We start from the raw sequence: 17,214 nt of genomic DNA, 5'->3' as shown, positions 1-17,214 counted from the left end.
TTTAGTGTGGGGGGGGGGGGGGGGGGGTTATTTATTAACGGGGAAATGACATGCCTTATTTAACAGCAAGGAGTTAGTTGCTTACATGCCAAGTTGATGAGAGTAGTATAGGAATATAGGTAGAAAGAATCAATTTTAGACATATTGTTGGCATAAATCGTATGACTGAACTCATTTTAAAAATGCAGAATCACAAGTAACCACTGCAGAGATTGAGATAAAACTGTCTGTACAATCATAGATTTTATATCTACAATCACATCCACACAAACACACTATATTCAAAGCATATTGAACCACTTAACATTATTTAGCCTTTGAGCACTTCTACAGTGTTATGATTATCATTACCTTCCCCATTTTGCAAACCTGGATATGGAGCCAGAGAGAAGCCCATGTTCCACAAGAAACTCTGTGGCAGACAGGGCAAGTAACTCCGAGGATCCTAATTCCCAATCCTCTGCTCGAACCACTGTGCCATGCTCTTCATCACATCCTACACCATCACTGTAAGTATCAATGGCAGACTCCGCTTTCACAGGAAGAGTGGCAAGTAATCTTAAATTCAATCAAGTGGGAGGGAAGACAAAAATGCCTCAAAAATATAACATCCATAAAAAGTCCCTCTTCACTGTTTTTAGAAAGTTTTGAGAGAGGTTGTATACACGAGTCAAATATGGGCTGCGGAAAAATCCACTTCTGCTCAAACTGACATCACATTTAAAGTATAAGCTTACGTATCTTGGTCGACACCAACTAAAAGCACGAAGTAAAAGCTAACTACCACTTTGCTGCCTTCTCCTAGGCGCAATAACATGGTCTATGGCGCAGAACTGGCTATTTCCTCAGCTTGTTCACCCACCAAATCTTTCCCTCTTAGCTTTCTTTTTAGGGAGTTGTGAACATTCAACAAGAAGAGAAAGACTTGGAGTGTTTTATCACCAATAGAAAGATGAACTGAAAAGATGGGGGAAAAAGTCCATCACAACTCTGGTGAATATTTCCCTTTAAACACTAAAGGGAAAAATAAAGGGAGAAAAATTAAGGGAGGCTTCTGCCTCCCCACATCCCCACTAGCCTGCAGACATCGCGCTGGGGGTGGTGAGTCGTGGCCCCCAGGGAGGGAGGGACCCCAGCTGCTTGGGCTTGGGCTGCGCCGGGGGAGAGGGAGCGGGAGCAAGGGGGTGTCCCTGCACATCCCACACCCCTCTGTAGAGTCCCCGCATGTCCCCCTGGCTACTGAGCCCAGGCATGCAGGTGAGAGAGCATCCTCGAGGCCGCCCAGGTGGCAGGGAGGATACAGTGGGGTCAGGCGGCACCCCTTGACCCCTGCGCCCCAAGGCCGCGGCCGGACCAGACAGGCCGCACAAGCGCCTGCTCCTGCCGGCCCACTGGGTGATAAAAAGTTCATGATCCGGCCCCACATTCAAAAAGGTTGGACACCCCTACGTTAATGCATGTTTTGGAGCTGATTTATAATGCAATGTAGCAACTGGAAATGAAGAAGAACTGCGCTATGTGCCTAGCCAGTTGTCTGTAGACCGTAAAAGCTTGGGCAACCATAGATCACAACTTGGAAATATTCCAGGACAGGGGTAATAATCAAGTGAACAGGATTCAAATTCTGATTCACACATTACCTTTCTATATAATGCAAGTCAGACAGCTCAACCTCTCAGCAGCAATCAGATGCCTGTGTAGACACTGGATGACAAGTATATTTGTATCTTGTGATGCACTCGTTGCTATATACTTCTAACCTTTTTCAGTCAGGGAGGAAATATTATAATACAAACCTGCCTAACAAGTCGCTGCCTTGATCACGAGCCTGCCTAAGACAGAGGTAGAAGAGTTCCAGGAGAGGACATGGGAATTAGAAAATAATATTTAGCATATGGTCAAACAGAGTGCTGAGTGAAATAAGACACTAGCACCTAGGGTTTGAAACTGGGAAATAGAGAGATATAATGTTTAAATTAGCAAAGCACTTGCTAATTTGTGTGGAGAATTACTTAAAGGCTGGTTACTAGAACAGCAGAAGTGCTGTGGTGCATTGAATGACATGGACAAGTCTTTGATCTGTAGAGCAGCTATGGATTTTATGATACACAGAGGAACTGGGTAAATCTGTTCTAATGAAAGGAAGATTGAGAACATGCAAGCCAATAAACTATTTCAATTTGCCAGTTATTTCCCCACCACTTCACTGGTTAAATGGTTTGTTCCTGTCACTGATCAACGTTTAAATGGATTTTTTCAACATAGCGTAAAAGCAGGTACAATTTTTGTCTCACTGCTCTTTCAAAGAAATGGCGCTACTTGTGAATTTAAAAATGCAGTTATTTACTAAACAAGAGAGTACAATTCTCCCTGACGGTTTTGGTGGTTGAAAGATTTCCCAGTCAGATATCCCTATAGAGCAGAACAAGCATGCCCTCAAAGCTATGTTGAAAGCTGCTTTAGCAAACAGCTCGGTAACCAATGCTTCAGATAAAAACTTCTAGGAGGATGAATAACACGTTGGAAGTACAGAACTTGCAATTAAATATGTAACAGTAAACTATTCATTACATGATGAAAATATAGGAATACTAGGAGTGACATCTGAGAACTTAACATGCAAAGTAAAAACAGGATTTTCAACAACTCTTTTCAAAGGATGCTTAATGTTGAAATATTTTCTTTTTATTACTGAAGTTTAAAAATACATAAAAAACAGTTTGGGAACAATGGTTAAAAAAATAAAATACCCATCACCATATTAGAAGGGATTTCTCTAAAGATATGTTCCCGAAATTATATTTTTGAATCTCTGGGTTGGCTATTTTTAGGCATAAATACCTTATTAACATGTCCATTCACAACTCCCTGGCCTTGTGTTAATGCAAAACAGTGTATATGCCGTCATGTACTGCTGGTTAATTACCTAGTGCTATAGAGCCACGTAAGTGTTTTTATTTTTTTATTAGCCAGACGCTGCCAGAGACTTGGGATCACCTAGAAGGTTGACTTCAAGATTTTCTTTTCCTCATCTAACAGAATCAACCTCCCCGCCTTCCCCCTCCATTTTTATAGGTGCAGTGTATTTAGTACTGTGTTTGTTGTGCGAGTCTGGCCATATTACCCACTTTCTTGAGGATACATCTGGGTATACATATACAGTCAGAGTACATTGATTTCAGAGTTGAGGCATTTTGGTGGGATGATGCTTAGAGACTGCAGTGAGTTTTAATACAGGTCTATATCAATAACTCAAGGCAGAATCTGGTCCACAGGTCTCAACTCCTTAAATGTAAACCCTTCAAGGTCCACTGGAACTATCAAAAAAAATCCCACACAAACCAATAGGGTTAAATGGATGTAGGGCAGAATTCAATCTAAGGACAGCAATGTCTGTGAACCAGTCCATTTTATAATGCATCCCCTGTCAACTCCTTAAGTGGGAGTCATGGACAATGGATGCATTCTTCTCTAGTTGAGGGATACACACATCTCATGTTTGAGAAAAATAGCATTTCTTATGTTCTGTGTTTCTCATCACTGAGCCCTTCAGGAGCAAGTAGAAAATAAAGCACAGACCCTTGAGAACACAGGGGCAAGGCTTCATATACAAGTCTCAAGAAGAAAGAGAACTGCACCTTCAATGGTGCTGCTGTTAAAAGCCTCACATTTCCATTACGTACTACAAACCTGAATTTCTGAAGTTCAATCATAACTGTGAAAATTTGCCTCAGCATGAAGCTTCAGTATCAGAATGAACTTTTATTTTGCAAATCTTCCAAGAGAAAATATTTTTGACTGCTTAAAGGAAGAGAACGAAACAACCAGCAGGCCCTCAGGGCTCTTTATATTTCAAGCACTTGAAGTGCTTAACTACTTTGCACTAGTTCAAAATTACTTTGTTTTTCAATAAGACTTTTGCAGCCTATAAAACAGCAGTGTAAAATGAGGTGCTTTCAGTGTTTTGCTTTAACTGTTGTGGTGCAGCCCAATATGCTGGTAACAGTGTATACTACACGACTATAGTGACACTGGTATCTGATATGGCTTCCTTCAAATCTCACTTTTCCATTCTGAAAACCAAGAGCATTGGCAGAGCAGTGGAGTAGGGAACAGCTGGTGCTGTTTTAAACTCAGGACTGATAACTGTTGAAAGAAATGCATGGGAATCTTGGATACTAGCTAAGGTTGAAGTACAAGGGGCACTCTGAAACATGTGCCTGATTATCCCAAATAAAAGGAAAGTACTGTTGGCACCAATTAAAAAGCATATATTTCTCATGGTAAACAAGTAGTAAAACTAGAGTATGACTATGGAACTCCCCAAAGAACTTTTTTTTTTTCCCCCCCCCCCACGTCTGGTATTTTTTTGGCCCTTCAGAAGGACCAATAAGCGTTCCTTTGTTGCAAGGCTGAAAATGAAAGAGTTCACACAGAAAATATGAATTTGTTTAACAGAAGTGTAAGCACTGGACAACCAAAAAAACCCAACTGATGAAACAAACATGTTAAAATGTGATAGTTGTGCAAAAACAGTATTGTACTCCAGTTGTATTTTCCTAACATGTAGCTATTAGCTAAAAACAAAGAAGGGCTTTTGCCAAAAATATTTAGGCCTGCATTTATATAAACCAAATGTTATTTAAGGTGGTCTGTGGTCCTATGGATAACATGGAGAACACTAACTGGGCCCATTGGTGAAAAGGATGCTTTCAAATTTTATTTCAATTCAAAATCTTGAGGCTGGTCCATACTCTGCAACTCCCTCAGGCAGTACTTGAAAACCGTATTTTAAAAGCTGTCCTTGTGTCTTGCACAGTAAGTGTGTTTTCAGTGTGAAATCCCATTTATATTGATTAAGTCAATCCTTTGTCAAAAAGAAACATTTTCTAGCACTATTTGTTAGCACTCTTGTCCTTATGGAGCTACAGTACTTAAAGTTGGGGGGTTCAAAAGTTAGGAAAGGATTTCTTACATGTTTATATTAAGAATATGAGCCACCAGTGTGATACTACACTTAGCAGAGCAAACAATGCACTGGCATGCATCAACCGATACATCTCAAGCAAAACTAAGGAAGTTATTCTCCTGCTCTCCTCTGCATTGGTGAGGAGCTGCTGGAGTACTGCATCCAGTTCTGAGCGCTGCACTCCAAGAAGGCTATGGAAAAGCTTGAGAGAGTCCAGAGAAGAGCCACCCGTATGATTAGAGGCCTGAAGAGCAAGCCATACGAGGCAAGGCTGACAGATATGGGACTGTTCAGCCTGAAAAGAGAAGATGTCAGGGGGATTTGGTGGCAGCTTACAAATATATCAGGGGTGAGCATCGGGGGCTAGGCGAACAACTATTCACCAAAGCACCCCAAGGGAAAAGCAGGAGCAATGGTCATAAACTCCTAGAAGAAGGTTTCAGATACAAGGAAAAACTTCTTCACGGTTCATGTGACCAGACTCTGGAATAGACTCCCAGCAGGGGTGGTGCAGGCACCTACCCTGAGATCTTCAAAAGGAGACTAGGCGCACACCTTGCAGGGGTTATTTGGCCCCAGCAGTCTTTCCTGCCTGGAGCAGGGGGGCTGGACCTGATGATCTCACAAGGTCCCCTCCAACCCTAAACTTCTGTGAATCTGTGAAAGGAAACGTTGCAATGCTGAGGGAGCAAGGTCCATTGCTTAGGCCTAAGGGACCAGAGCTGGGCTGCTGAATTTCAATCCTGACACTAACATCTTGACAAAAGAAGAAGAAGAAGACAACGACGACTTCACAGGAGTACTGAGAAACTTTAGAGTTTGTAAACCATTTGGATGTCTTCAAATTAAAGGCTAGTGACATTAATCTGTCAGCGTGTACATGTGACATGAAGACAGAGGCTAGCATTCTTGCGCTGTCTAAATTCCAGGCATGGCTTGTCGGGGTTCCTGGGATGGTGGCATGCCTACAGCAGCCACTGGGTTCCCTTGTTGCACTTGGCTTTACAATAAAAGGATTTTATTTCCTTCCTTCCTGTGGCAATGCTGCAGGAAAACAACTGGTATGCCAAGTCAGTCATTCTACTTCCATGGAATATGTTGATCCTGGTGATCCATGTCCTAATTGAAGCAAGGGACCAAGCAGAGGCTGTGAGGGTAGGTTGTCAGGTGGATTCAGTTCATGTTCTGTGGAGTACCAGGTGAAGGACATTCCTATTTTCCAATAGGGAGTAGTCTGCAATCAGCACAGGCGCAGAGCTTATTGGCGATTTATAAAGGTAACGTTTCCTGCTTGAAGACCTGATGCCGTTACGGAAAGCAGGTGAATCGAGGCACTCATGCTAAGCTGTACTATGTACGTTGGTGTTGTGTCTTGGCAGGTGGTCTATAGAGGACAGTGGGTGACTAGCATGTGGAGAGCAGATCAGCACAACAGAAGTCGGACAACAAAGGTTGGGCGTGTAATAGCAAATCAGGATAGGAAGCAACTGGCAAGCCAAGAACTGACTGCAGGATTACATAAAGTTCTACGCTGCAGCTCGAGCTCACCGCAAATTCACAGATTCTCGTTTGAAGTAAGTGGTTAGAGGGAGAGATGGGAGCTCCCTGCTGCACAAGCAACATTAAACACAGATGCGAACAAATGGAAAATAACAGATCCATCCAGGCACAGCATCAGCAATCCCAGCCAAAAAGGGCTCCGAAGGGCGTGCAGAGACTGAACGTCACATCTCCTTCAAACATCTAGGGAGACTAATTAATCACCTAAGGCAAAAATGACACATAGGAAGCCCAAGGGCATGTTGCAGAATGGCAGCTTCTCTGTCTCAAATAAAAGTGGAGTGACACTGTTCTCTCTGAGCCTGCCTGGCTTTAGGGGATTTCAGAATTTCCCTTAGATAGCACTACTGAGAAGCCCAGGCAGGGGGCCAGATTAGTCACACATGACATGAGAGGAAGACTTACAAGCAATTTATAAGCGGTCCGGAGAGGCTCTGCCTTGGAAAGGAACACAGCCATGTCTTGTATCTTCTCTGCAAAAACCAAAAAAAAAAAAGAGCTGCCACGCAGAAGCCAAGTTTTAGAGCTCACAATCGCTGGCTTCACTGCAGAGTCAGAATCTCTGTTGGTCTCATCTGAGTCATAATGGAATAAATCTTAAGGGAGCCTCCATCTGGGCCCTTTACCAGGGGTCAAGTTTTAGTTCCACGTCATCCTCTCACTTTTTTTTGTACTCGTGATGCTATCAGAAGCCAAGAGGAGCGCCATAAAGCAAGGGTTCAGTCGGCAAACCAGTTTCCCAGAATACTAAGGTAACAAGTTAAATCACTCCCAAAGATAACGTATGGAGATACTTTGTCCCACAGTCAACAGCAGCTGGGACCCATCAAGTTGGTTCAAAACATGCTGGCAGTGGCCTCCTGAAGGGTCAAGATGAAGTTAGCTATAAGCATGGGGCACTAGCACATAGATTAATGGGACACAGAACCATTGATGCTCTGCTTAGGTCCCTTCCGACCCTACCAACTATGAAACTATAATGTGGATTTCATAGGAATGCAGGGCTGGAAGGGACCTCCTGGGTCATCAAGTCTGGTCCCCAGCTGGTGCACATAAATTCAGCTCTATCCCAAGTACCCTGCATTAAAAAAGGTCTGTAAGATTTAACATTCTCAAAGCCTGGTCCTGATACTAACCCATTTAAATCTTCACAGTCTATAAGGTATCATCCCCATCATCCGCATGTGAGAAATGGGGAAACTGAGGCTCAGAGATATTAAGGCTGCATTCTTCAAAATTGCTCTTTTGGCTTTGAAATGAAAAATCTCAAAGTCAAGGTACTCAAAAATATGAGGACATGCTTAAAAAAAGTGTATACTCATTGGTTAGTCCAAGGGTTAATAAGCAAGTCAGTGAGTGAACCTAGAGTAGAATCCAAGTCCTCTTGCCTATATTCTTCTGTCCTATATTTAATCCACTATATAAGATGGTGTTCCTTTACCCAAGGTCATTGAGAAAAAAGTGTGATAATGAGGAAGTTCTATTTATTTCCTTCCTAGAGACAGTAATTGGCCTGTCAGAAGGAAACTAGCCACTGTGCACTACGGACACAAGAAAACTTGCTGCTAGTTAGGCACCCTAGTGACAGAGCACAACATGGTAGTATCTAACTCTGGCAAGAGTCCTTGCAAAAAAGCTATAGGCTGTGACCTGCCTATAAGCCAGGCTTTGTTTATGGTGCCAATTTCTCATTGCTGTTCACATTAGGAAGTGTGAATGAGAGGATTAGGAAACAAAAAGTTAATGCTGACTTGAAAGGAGAGAAAGCTGCTTACCGAGGTTTCATTTCTGTTCAGTAGACCAACAAGGCCCAAGATTCTTTAAGGCCCATAATTATTTTAGGTAGGAAAGAAGAAGAGTCTATATATACATGGCCGCCTGTTAGGAGCTTACAAAAAAAATCCCCAAACACCACATCAAACAAACATCAAAGGCGAGGCAGACAGCTCCCAACAGGTTTGAATCCAGACTCCCAGTCTCTCTAGAAGGAGCCTTCAGAGGGAAGAAAGCTGCACTTCCTGTAGCCAAATCAGGACACTTCAGCCCTGTATATATAAATAGCAGAATTTACCCTTTTGGTGTTATTTTGTGCCGAGTTGTAAAGATACGCATATTTCCTTTCAGGGGAACATTTCCGTGACAATTGAGAATTTGAGCACCAGCAGTTGATTCCGACCTTGCAGAAGACCTCCAGACTTTCTCAGCTATACCTTTGCTCTTCTAGATAAAAATTTTGGTCCACTTCCTCAGATCTCTCAATTATGGCAACAGTCAGTGCTTACCTTCCTTGGAAACGTCAGCAACAGCAGTCAAGACTCTACTTTGCCAACTATATCGGGTGCCAGAGGATTGAAGCAGAAAAGTGTTCCACCAGAACCTCAAAAAGTAGACAGCTTGTGCAAAGATAGTAAGGGACTGGATGTTCATCATTACAGCTTTCACAGCTGCAATTTTTCTTTAATCTAGTCTTAGCATCTGATAATCAGTGTTGTCTGATACAACAGAAACCTAATTTTAAAAAGGAACATGTCCTCCAAAGCCTGATTAATGTTTTGAATGTTTCTATTTTTACTTGCCTCTGTAAAGTCAGTCACAGCCTTCCAGAGTTCATAAGACTCAGACTGTTTAATTGTTCTTACATCATTAAAAAAAACAAACCCATCAGGGATGAGCTGTACTGCTCTGTTTCTATGTGGACGCCCTCTCCAAGTGATAGGCTCCTCTTGTGCTTTCCTCTGAACATAATCCCAGGTTTCACCCCACTTGTTGCCTGGTCAGCACAGTCTACAACACTGCCTACAGCACCTCACCAGACCCAGTGGAGCTTGGACTTCACTACAGACTTCCCTACAGAAGCTTAAGACTCCATGAAATTGCAGCAACTTTGCATTGCCTCATCAAAACAAGTATCAATTACTTGCCCAAAAGAACATGGAGAGAAAAGGGTTAAAACAACTAAAGACTACACACCCAGTCTTAAACATACCTACCCTTTCCTTACCGTTTTAAGTGGATTCCATTTGAGTTGTATACCTACCTAACTACCCACCCCCAAAGTTGGAACCAGGCTGTACCCTTAACAGCTACAGCCTCTTTAGTAGCCTGACCCCCTCAGTCAGTGTGCATCTGAGCATCAGCCACCGGAGCTGCCTTTGGCCAGCAAGTTTTTGGGTCCTGCAGTTCAAAAGTTAGCTCAGATTTAACTCTATAGCTACTCTACAGCCAGCAATGCAACAGCCACAAAGTCCGTAGACAAAATTTTGCATTTTATATACAGCACAATTCATAAAACATGAATGACTCCCATATTCTTTACAAGACAGGAAGCCAGCAAGGGTGAGAAGATGAGGGAGGGAGGGCAGAGTGACTGTTTTGTGATTAAGGACCACAACTGATGCACAGGACAGCTGCTTTTATAACAAGCTGTGCTAGGAACATCCTTGGACAACTCCTGGTGGGACTGTTTCTGAGAGATGCTGTGTTTCTCAACCCTTACTGACTTTGACAGGGTACAAGTATGCTGCTTTTCATCTCTCCAGCTTAAATATAGATGTCCAAGTCCAGTACAGGAAACCATTAAGATTCTTGAAATCCCATTCAACTACCTTCTGAAGCTATAACCCTGTAGGGTGCCTAAAGTAGGCAGGCACAGAGCAGTCTAAGTCCTGATACTGTTGAGCTCCTCACAGTCCTAGATTGCGTCTAAACCCCAAAAGGCTTCACACCAAGCATGTCTCAAAAAAAAGACAACTGGGGGCAAAGGTTTTGTTTTGAGCACAGGTTTCCCAATATACCCAACAGCCCGGTGGCCAGAGCACTTACCTGGGTGGGAGACATGTATTCAAACCCGCACCCTGCTGAATTTGGACTAAGGACCCAAACAGAGAAATCCGAATGGAAATCCATGCCTGCCTCCAGCTCAAAATTAGACACCTAATTCCATTTAAAGCAGCTGGGATTAGGCCTCTTCTTGATCCTCAACATTTCCTACTGCTAAATAAAATTAGGCAACACCCTCCTCAACTTGCTGGCTTTGAGTAATTCCATTCTGATGTACTAACCTCTTCCCAAGCATCAGAGTGCAGCCTGAGCACAAACCACAGAGCAAAGAAAATTCCACTTGATGGCAAAGTACCTACACATTAGGCAATGCAACCCTGAGCGATGCCCAAGTGCCTGTGTAGATTAAACCCTCTGTGCCTCAGTTTCTCCCTCCATAAAACACATTGAATTCTGCTGCATCCCTGTCACATGTACATGGAAAAGGAATTTAATGTAACTGGACATAACTTAAACACTTACCTCTGCTCTTCTGGAGTAATAGACAGCAGCCTTCTCAAGAGGGCTGCCTGCCAAGACTAAAGTGACTGTACAAGTTGTGGATAGAGCAAGGATATGGGCTGTGCATATTCACTGAGTATAACAGTTAACTAGGAAGAAGCTAGGATTACCACAGCTCGAGCAGAGGGTCATCACTTAGTAGTGGATGAATCCCAAAGCTGCCAGGCCTGTGAACAAATGGAAAGCCAAGTAACTGCTTCAGCATTTCCCAAGTCAGCAGACTCCAGTAGGATGTAGTTTATGCAGGAATTCATGACCTCAGAGATTGCCCTTGGAAGCTGTCGTACTACTAGCCTGAACAATGACAAGTCTTTCACTCTAGCCACAAAAGCAACCCAAATGCTACATTGAAGAGGTGCTGGAGGAGTGCATCTTATCTTGTGAGGGGCTCAATCTAATGAGCATCAGAAGGCCCCAAAATAGAGATCTTCACAGAAAAGGGTGAACTATGCCCTGCAACTAGAATATAAAATATTGTGTCTGCATTTTATGACTGGTTTCCAGTCTCCCGTGTCTCAATCTGAACACCAGATTGAGGCACATCTGTTTTGGATCTGTAGCGATCTGGGGCCTTGGATCCTCTATAGCTGCATCAAAGAACAATTGTGCCCAACAGCTTTTGAAAACAAACCTGCCTGCCTGCTGACCTGCTGCCTGAGGGATTTGCCAGCTTGGTGTGGGATGGCCACTTCCTCTTACACATCATGAATAAGATCAATGGGAACACAAAGAAAAGCAGGGCTATATGGTGCCTATCCCAAATCCACTGCATCAGCATTCAGACACAAGACCTGATCTCTCCAAGTGAAAGTATGCTTTAAAACTGCTCTGGTAGGATACAAATTGCAAATTCCTCTTGGAAAATCAGGAGAAGTTATAATATAAAGCAAACCATAGTGCCTTGCTTAAAAAGGGATGTAAAGGAGAAAAGTCACACTTTCAGAATACCCTGATAATGCTACAGCAAGGTCTTCTAGTCATAATAGTGTCATTGCAGAGTTTGAAACCTGTTCTGTAGAGCATTGCACACAACCTTATACTGTTAATCAGTCAGCACGACACATGGACTTGGCAACTCCTTTAACATTCTGATGCAATGCCAGACGTTCTTATTACCACGCAGTCGATAATAATCAGGTGTCACAGACCAAAGACTTGTCTCTCTAGCACAGCAATGCTCAAGGGCCCAGAGGCCTCTGCACATATCTGGCAGGCCCTCCACAATCTGTTCTTCCTTGCAAACTGCCCTGGTTCCTGAATTAGCATAGGGTGCTTTTAAGTCTTCATGTTAAGACTGATTCCCATGGCTGTAGAGGTGGCCTGAGCAATGCTGCCTTAAAACAGCTGATAGTTGTTATGGTATAACGCAGCTGATAGTGGTTAGGGTGCAGTGTGCTCTCTATCTGAGCAGAGCCCAAGAGCCAGGAGAAAATTTTCACAGGCAACAAGAACAGTGACTTTTGCTCTTCAAAATCTCTCCTGAAAAATCCAAGTAACAATTCTAGACCCATGGATGGACGGCAGTGAAAACTGAACTGACTTATGCTCCATCAGACTCCTTCCCAACAAAGAGACCTAATTTGAGTGGGTGAGAGCTAAGGGAGCAAGCAGTGGGCAAAAGCACAAGCTGATCTTCTTAAGGGGGATGTATTGATAGGTGACAGCTCATATGATGAATTATTTTTTCACCTCTTGTGGTAAAATAATCTTTTGTTTGATTTTTTTTCTGGACCAGACCAGTTAATGCCAAGGGCAAATTATGCTGCTGTAGGAAAGGCAGTTTTTCCATGGAGCAGTGAATCACCGATGCCTCCAGAAACATCACTTCAGTGCTCTAGGCCAGTGGTTGGCAACTTTTAAAAACAACTGGGCCAGAACAACCTGGCTTAGACTGAGCTACTTGCTGCTACCATCGCCACAAGGCCATGGCACAGGTGAGGGCCCTCAGCACCTGGCACAGCAAGAGTGAAGCCCTCTGCCACCGCATGCTGCCAAATCCCCGCTAGCTGTACAGGCTGGATCTGATGGCCCCATGGGTCAAATCCAGTCTGTAGGCCACGTGTTGCTGACCGCTGCTCTAAGCCTAGGGGGAACAACAAGTTCTAGAGTGAGAAAGGAGGAACAAGAGGCTTTAAGTCATGCTTACATGCACACACAGGGAAAGGAACAGGTCAGAAAATAAAAGACAAAGAAAAGGGGAGCCATATGTTGTTTGTTTCTCTTTGTGAGCCTGCCCTGGGCTCCCTGAGTTGCAAAGCTTAAAAGAAGAGATGGGGGGTGCTCCATTTTCCCATGCACAAAGTCAATGGGTTGCCTCTTCCAAGCAGGACTGTTTACGCCACACTTTGTTCAGTGCCTGTAGCAGGACAAGGGCTCCAAAGAAATGGGGTATTAAGTAAATAACACTAACAATTTGGAAAAATAACCAGATTTATGTTGTTTTCAGTCCACATTTCACAACGAGGCTATCACTGTATCAGTATAATGAGTGAGCTGTGCCATCCTCATACACACTTTAAAAGGAATGACAAGGTTGCCAGAGAAAACAAGGCCACCCAGACCCAGAAAGCAATCAGATTACATCTGACCAGCTACTAGTAATGTTGTATTTGAACAGATTTGTCTACTGGTCAGGACCTGCTCCTGCACCCACTGAGGTCAATGTGAGTTTTGTTATTGTCTTAAAATGGGGGCAGGGCCAACCTCTCAATTATTCATTGACACCAGCTTGACACATATGCTTGATCAAGAACAGAGATTATGGAGTGAACAGGAGGAGAGAGAGAGAGAGAGAGAGAGAATCAGAAAGGAAAGTGGGGGAGGAGGGGAATTAAAAAGCCAGATCCAAATAATAACAGCTCTATTGCTGAAGCTGGATGCAAAGTTAGGCCTTTCACATTTGCTGTGACTGGTGCTATCAGAAGACCCGTTTATGCTTCTCTTATTAAGATTCCAAATTACTTGAGTATACTGGGAAGTTAAATGAGTGGCTTTTCATGAGACAGAGGGCTTCTGTGTATCTACAGGGAGGATTTCCACACATATCTTCATTAATGTATCGTACGCTGGCTCTGAACTGTAGCTCTCTTTGTAAAACAGGATAACTTAATGCAAGCAACTCACTGCCAAGTTCTGTTGGGTGCACAGAGCTAATATTTGTGGGGAAAATGTCAGTCCTTACTGCACTGGCAGGGAGAAGGGTGTGGCGAGAGAAGTCTCCGCCATCCTATTTTGATGATAATTTTAAGTTCTGTTTAGAGGTACATATGTAAGAATAACAGCATTGTGTGTCCAAAGTATCAGCCACTGAAGCCTCAAAGAGAGGGAAAACACAGCGACACAGAGCCAAACCATCAGCCTTATAAACCAAGTGTGTATTGTATATAAATACCTGGCCCACAGGGCTACTGAGGTAGCTGGAGAGAACTGAATCCTTCTCTCAGGCCACTCCATAGATCCTACTGCTGCCGTAATAGTAAGGCTCCCTGAGATTGCCAGACCTTCCACATGGCAGGACACTTGCCTATTGTATCCACGTAAGTCTAGCTTTGACAGCAACAAAGCCATCTTCTGCAACAGCACTACTGGGAAGCTTATGAAGAGCATATTATCTGTGATGCTCGGGCCACGCAGAGCACTCCCTGGGATCCCCCCATTCGCTCCCATACTTATCCCAGTTTCATACCTCCCTGCAACAGCACTACACTCATCCCATTCTCAGCTGTGACTTCTGTAGCCAGAGTAGGCAGGGTCTGCCCTGTATGTGGGTGCATTTTAGGCAAAAAGGTAGGCTGGATATTCTGTTAAAAGGAATTGCTTATGAACATAATCACATCTTTGACTTTACAGGACATACAATTTCCAGTCAAATCAACAACAGGATCTGCAATTCTCATTCATTACAGGCTATCTCAAAGCCTCCATCACAGGTGCTGAACTTGTTCTCTCTTGTATGATCAGATGGGCGCTTCGCTTTTCTTCATTATATGAACCGTTCTAGTATGGTGCCTCATGCTGCAAAAAGGGATTGAGGCTAACAGGTGGTTGTATAGCATATAGGTCCAGAAGTGATTTGCAAAATTACATCTAGAGAGAGTCATGTTACGTCAGATTAAAAAACAGAAACAGCACATGCACCATGCCACAGATGCACCCCCACCCCCCCATACCTGCATGGGAATGCTGTGCTCCTCCATCCACAAGATAAGAGTTCACAGCCTCTTGACATGTTTTGGACTGTTAAATTGTAAGTTGAATTTTGTAAAGTTATACATGTTACAGTGCAAGAGATGCAAGGAGACTTTGAGAGAATACAGGGTCTGGGGCCACAATGTTACAGTACATCCAACAATGTGCAGTAAAAGTATAGGACTGATTCCAAAACCAGTACTGTTAAACACACGGAGGAGAAAATGCCATAAATACACTTGTTCTTCTTATGCTGCATTTTCACTTCCTCAAGCAATTGTCTTTCTGCCTTAACATATATCTTCTATTTCAAATCTGGCAAGGCTCTTAATATTTATATTATACTGCCATTAAAGTTATTGTATCACCAGAGTGCATTAAGATCCATTAGCAAGACACTATCTCAGTCTCATGAAGTCACTCTGATCTCTCCCACAATTTTGCAATGTGCTGTAGCCACATCACCACAGAAGCATCCTAGTGATGTGTAATTTTGCATGTGTTAGGTTCAATTCTTAGCCGACATGAATTAATGGACACTCATTACAGCTACTGCAGTTATGCTGATTTACACCAGCTAACAATCTGGTGACAAGGTGGAGAAATATTTCATCTAGTCTGTATTGATAAAAATCTGAGGCTGGATCTGCAGGTCAAGCTGAAGAACTCAAAAAGAAATAGATAAAATTTTCAGAACCTTTATATCACAAGGATGGAAGATCAATAAATCAACATGGTACTGTTAAGTGGATGAGCTGAGAGAACGACCATTACTCAGAAAGGCTTAAACAGAAACCCAAGAACATCTGGTTATTATAGCTGGAGTGCTCCATCACGTAGATGGGTTTGGAGACTTCTGAAGAAGAAAACTTAGAAAAGCTTCTCCATTTGGTGTGCTAAGAAGGAGTCAGTGAAAATGGAACAAAGTGACTTCTGGACAAAGGAAACCTAGGATGGAGAAGAAAAGGACAAGAGAAGAATTTTGTAGAACCTTATGCAGAAAACAAATGTTTACTACATGAACCAGATTATAAAAAAATGTCATCACTAAAACAAAAACCCAAACCAACCACACAGAGTCCATAGCGACAATACTGTGTAAGCCAAATTTTCAAAATTGCTGCACCATTAATCTCTGGACTCCTGTCTACTCCACAGGCCACAGGACATGGTGATCTACAGGCAGTCAGAAACATGGGTCTCTACAATCAAAGCCTGATCCCCAAAATAAAATTTGTCCTAATCCCATAGTTCCTGGAAATGACGACAAGTGCAACATGAAAGGCTGTTTTGGTTTTATGTCCAAATCCGTAAATTCAGCAACAAAATTAAATGGAGTAGCGAATGTCAGGAGGAGTAGCAAAGAAGAGGGGGAAAATGGTTGGGAAGAGGAGAGAGAAGGTAAATGAGGCAGAATAATGTGGCAAGCAAAGCAGTGACATTAGCTTTGTCTACCAGGCTTGGCAGGGAACTTAAGAGCAGGGGCAGCAGAGAGGTGGAAGTACAGTTAGGATGAGATAGGGATGCAAAGACCAGCATCACTGCTGGAACAGAGGGTCTGAAGGCTGATTTGCTAGGAAAACATTTCAAGACGTGGGTTGTTGTGGAGTCCCCATAGTGCTCTGAAGATGAAGACAAAGATGTTTTATGTGAAGAGTCCCCACAAATACTCCCTACCCACAGGGAGCTGCAGGAGTGTAGCATTCAACCATTCTGTAATGTTAACAGAAAGTGTTAAATAGTGCTACAATACAGTAATGAGTTTTTTCACCTGTCCAGTACATGCTTGCTCACTGTCAACCATCACAACACGCGAGTTCCCTTGGAGGAGACATACTGTTTTAAAGCATACCTTCAGCCTTTTTATCCGAGTGCCTTATTTTAGAATGATTTTGAACTTAGAAGTGCTCCAATTATTTTCTGGGAGCTTCGATTCAAAATCTCTTGCTAAAACTACTCCAACTTTCTGAGCTCCCTTTGCAGCTTTCCAGGCCTACGGTTTATCATTGGGGAGCGGGGCTTTTTTTGTTGTTTCTCTCTGTCCAGGTTTCCTGTGAAGAGAATTGGCTGCTACAGCTAAGTTTGCTCATACAAAGCCCCATGTGGCCAGAGAAAGAGTCTCCTTCTTATAAGAACTATGCAAAGAAACAGTGCCC

At 43.1% G+C, this 17,214-nt stretch overlaps 1 protein-coding gene across 7 annotated transcripts in view; it reads right to left on the bottom strand.

Moving 5' to 3' along the window:
• Positions 1–17,214, bottom strand: part of OPHN1 (oligophrenin 1) — a 113,605-nt gene that overhangs the window by 85,968 nt on the left and 10,423 nt on the right. Inside the window, exon 1 of one of the 7 annotated variants that reach the window (XM_006020501.2) lies at positions 11,987–12,099. The exons of 3 other annotated variants lie outside the window; for them this stretch is intronic. In XM_006020501.2, coding sequence (XP_006020563.1) covers positions 11,987–12,074 — 88 coding nt within the window. In that variant the 5' untranslated portion in view covers positions 12,075–12,099. Of the gene's footprint in view, positions 1–10,831; positions 11,115–11,877; positions 11,946–11,986; positions 12,100–17,214 lie in introns of those variants that run through there. 3 more of the 7 variants (XM_025200120.1, XM_006020502.2, XM_025200118.1) reach the window with 3 other exon arrangements.

The sequence above is a fragment of the Alligator sinensis genome, unplaced genomic scaffold (genome assembly GCF_000455745.1).
Source record: "Alligator sinensis unplaced genomic scaffold, ASM45574v1 scaffold809_1, whole genome shotgun sequence".
Lineage (NCBI taxonomy): Eukaryota > Metazoa > Chordata > Crocodylia > Alligatoridae > Alligator > Alligator sinensis.
The sequence above is the reverse complement of the archived record's forward strand: the minus strand, read 5'-3'. Positions and strand labels throughout refer to the sequence as shown.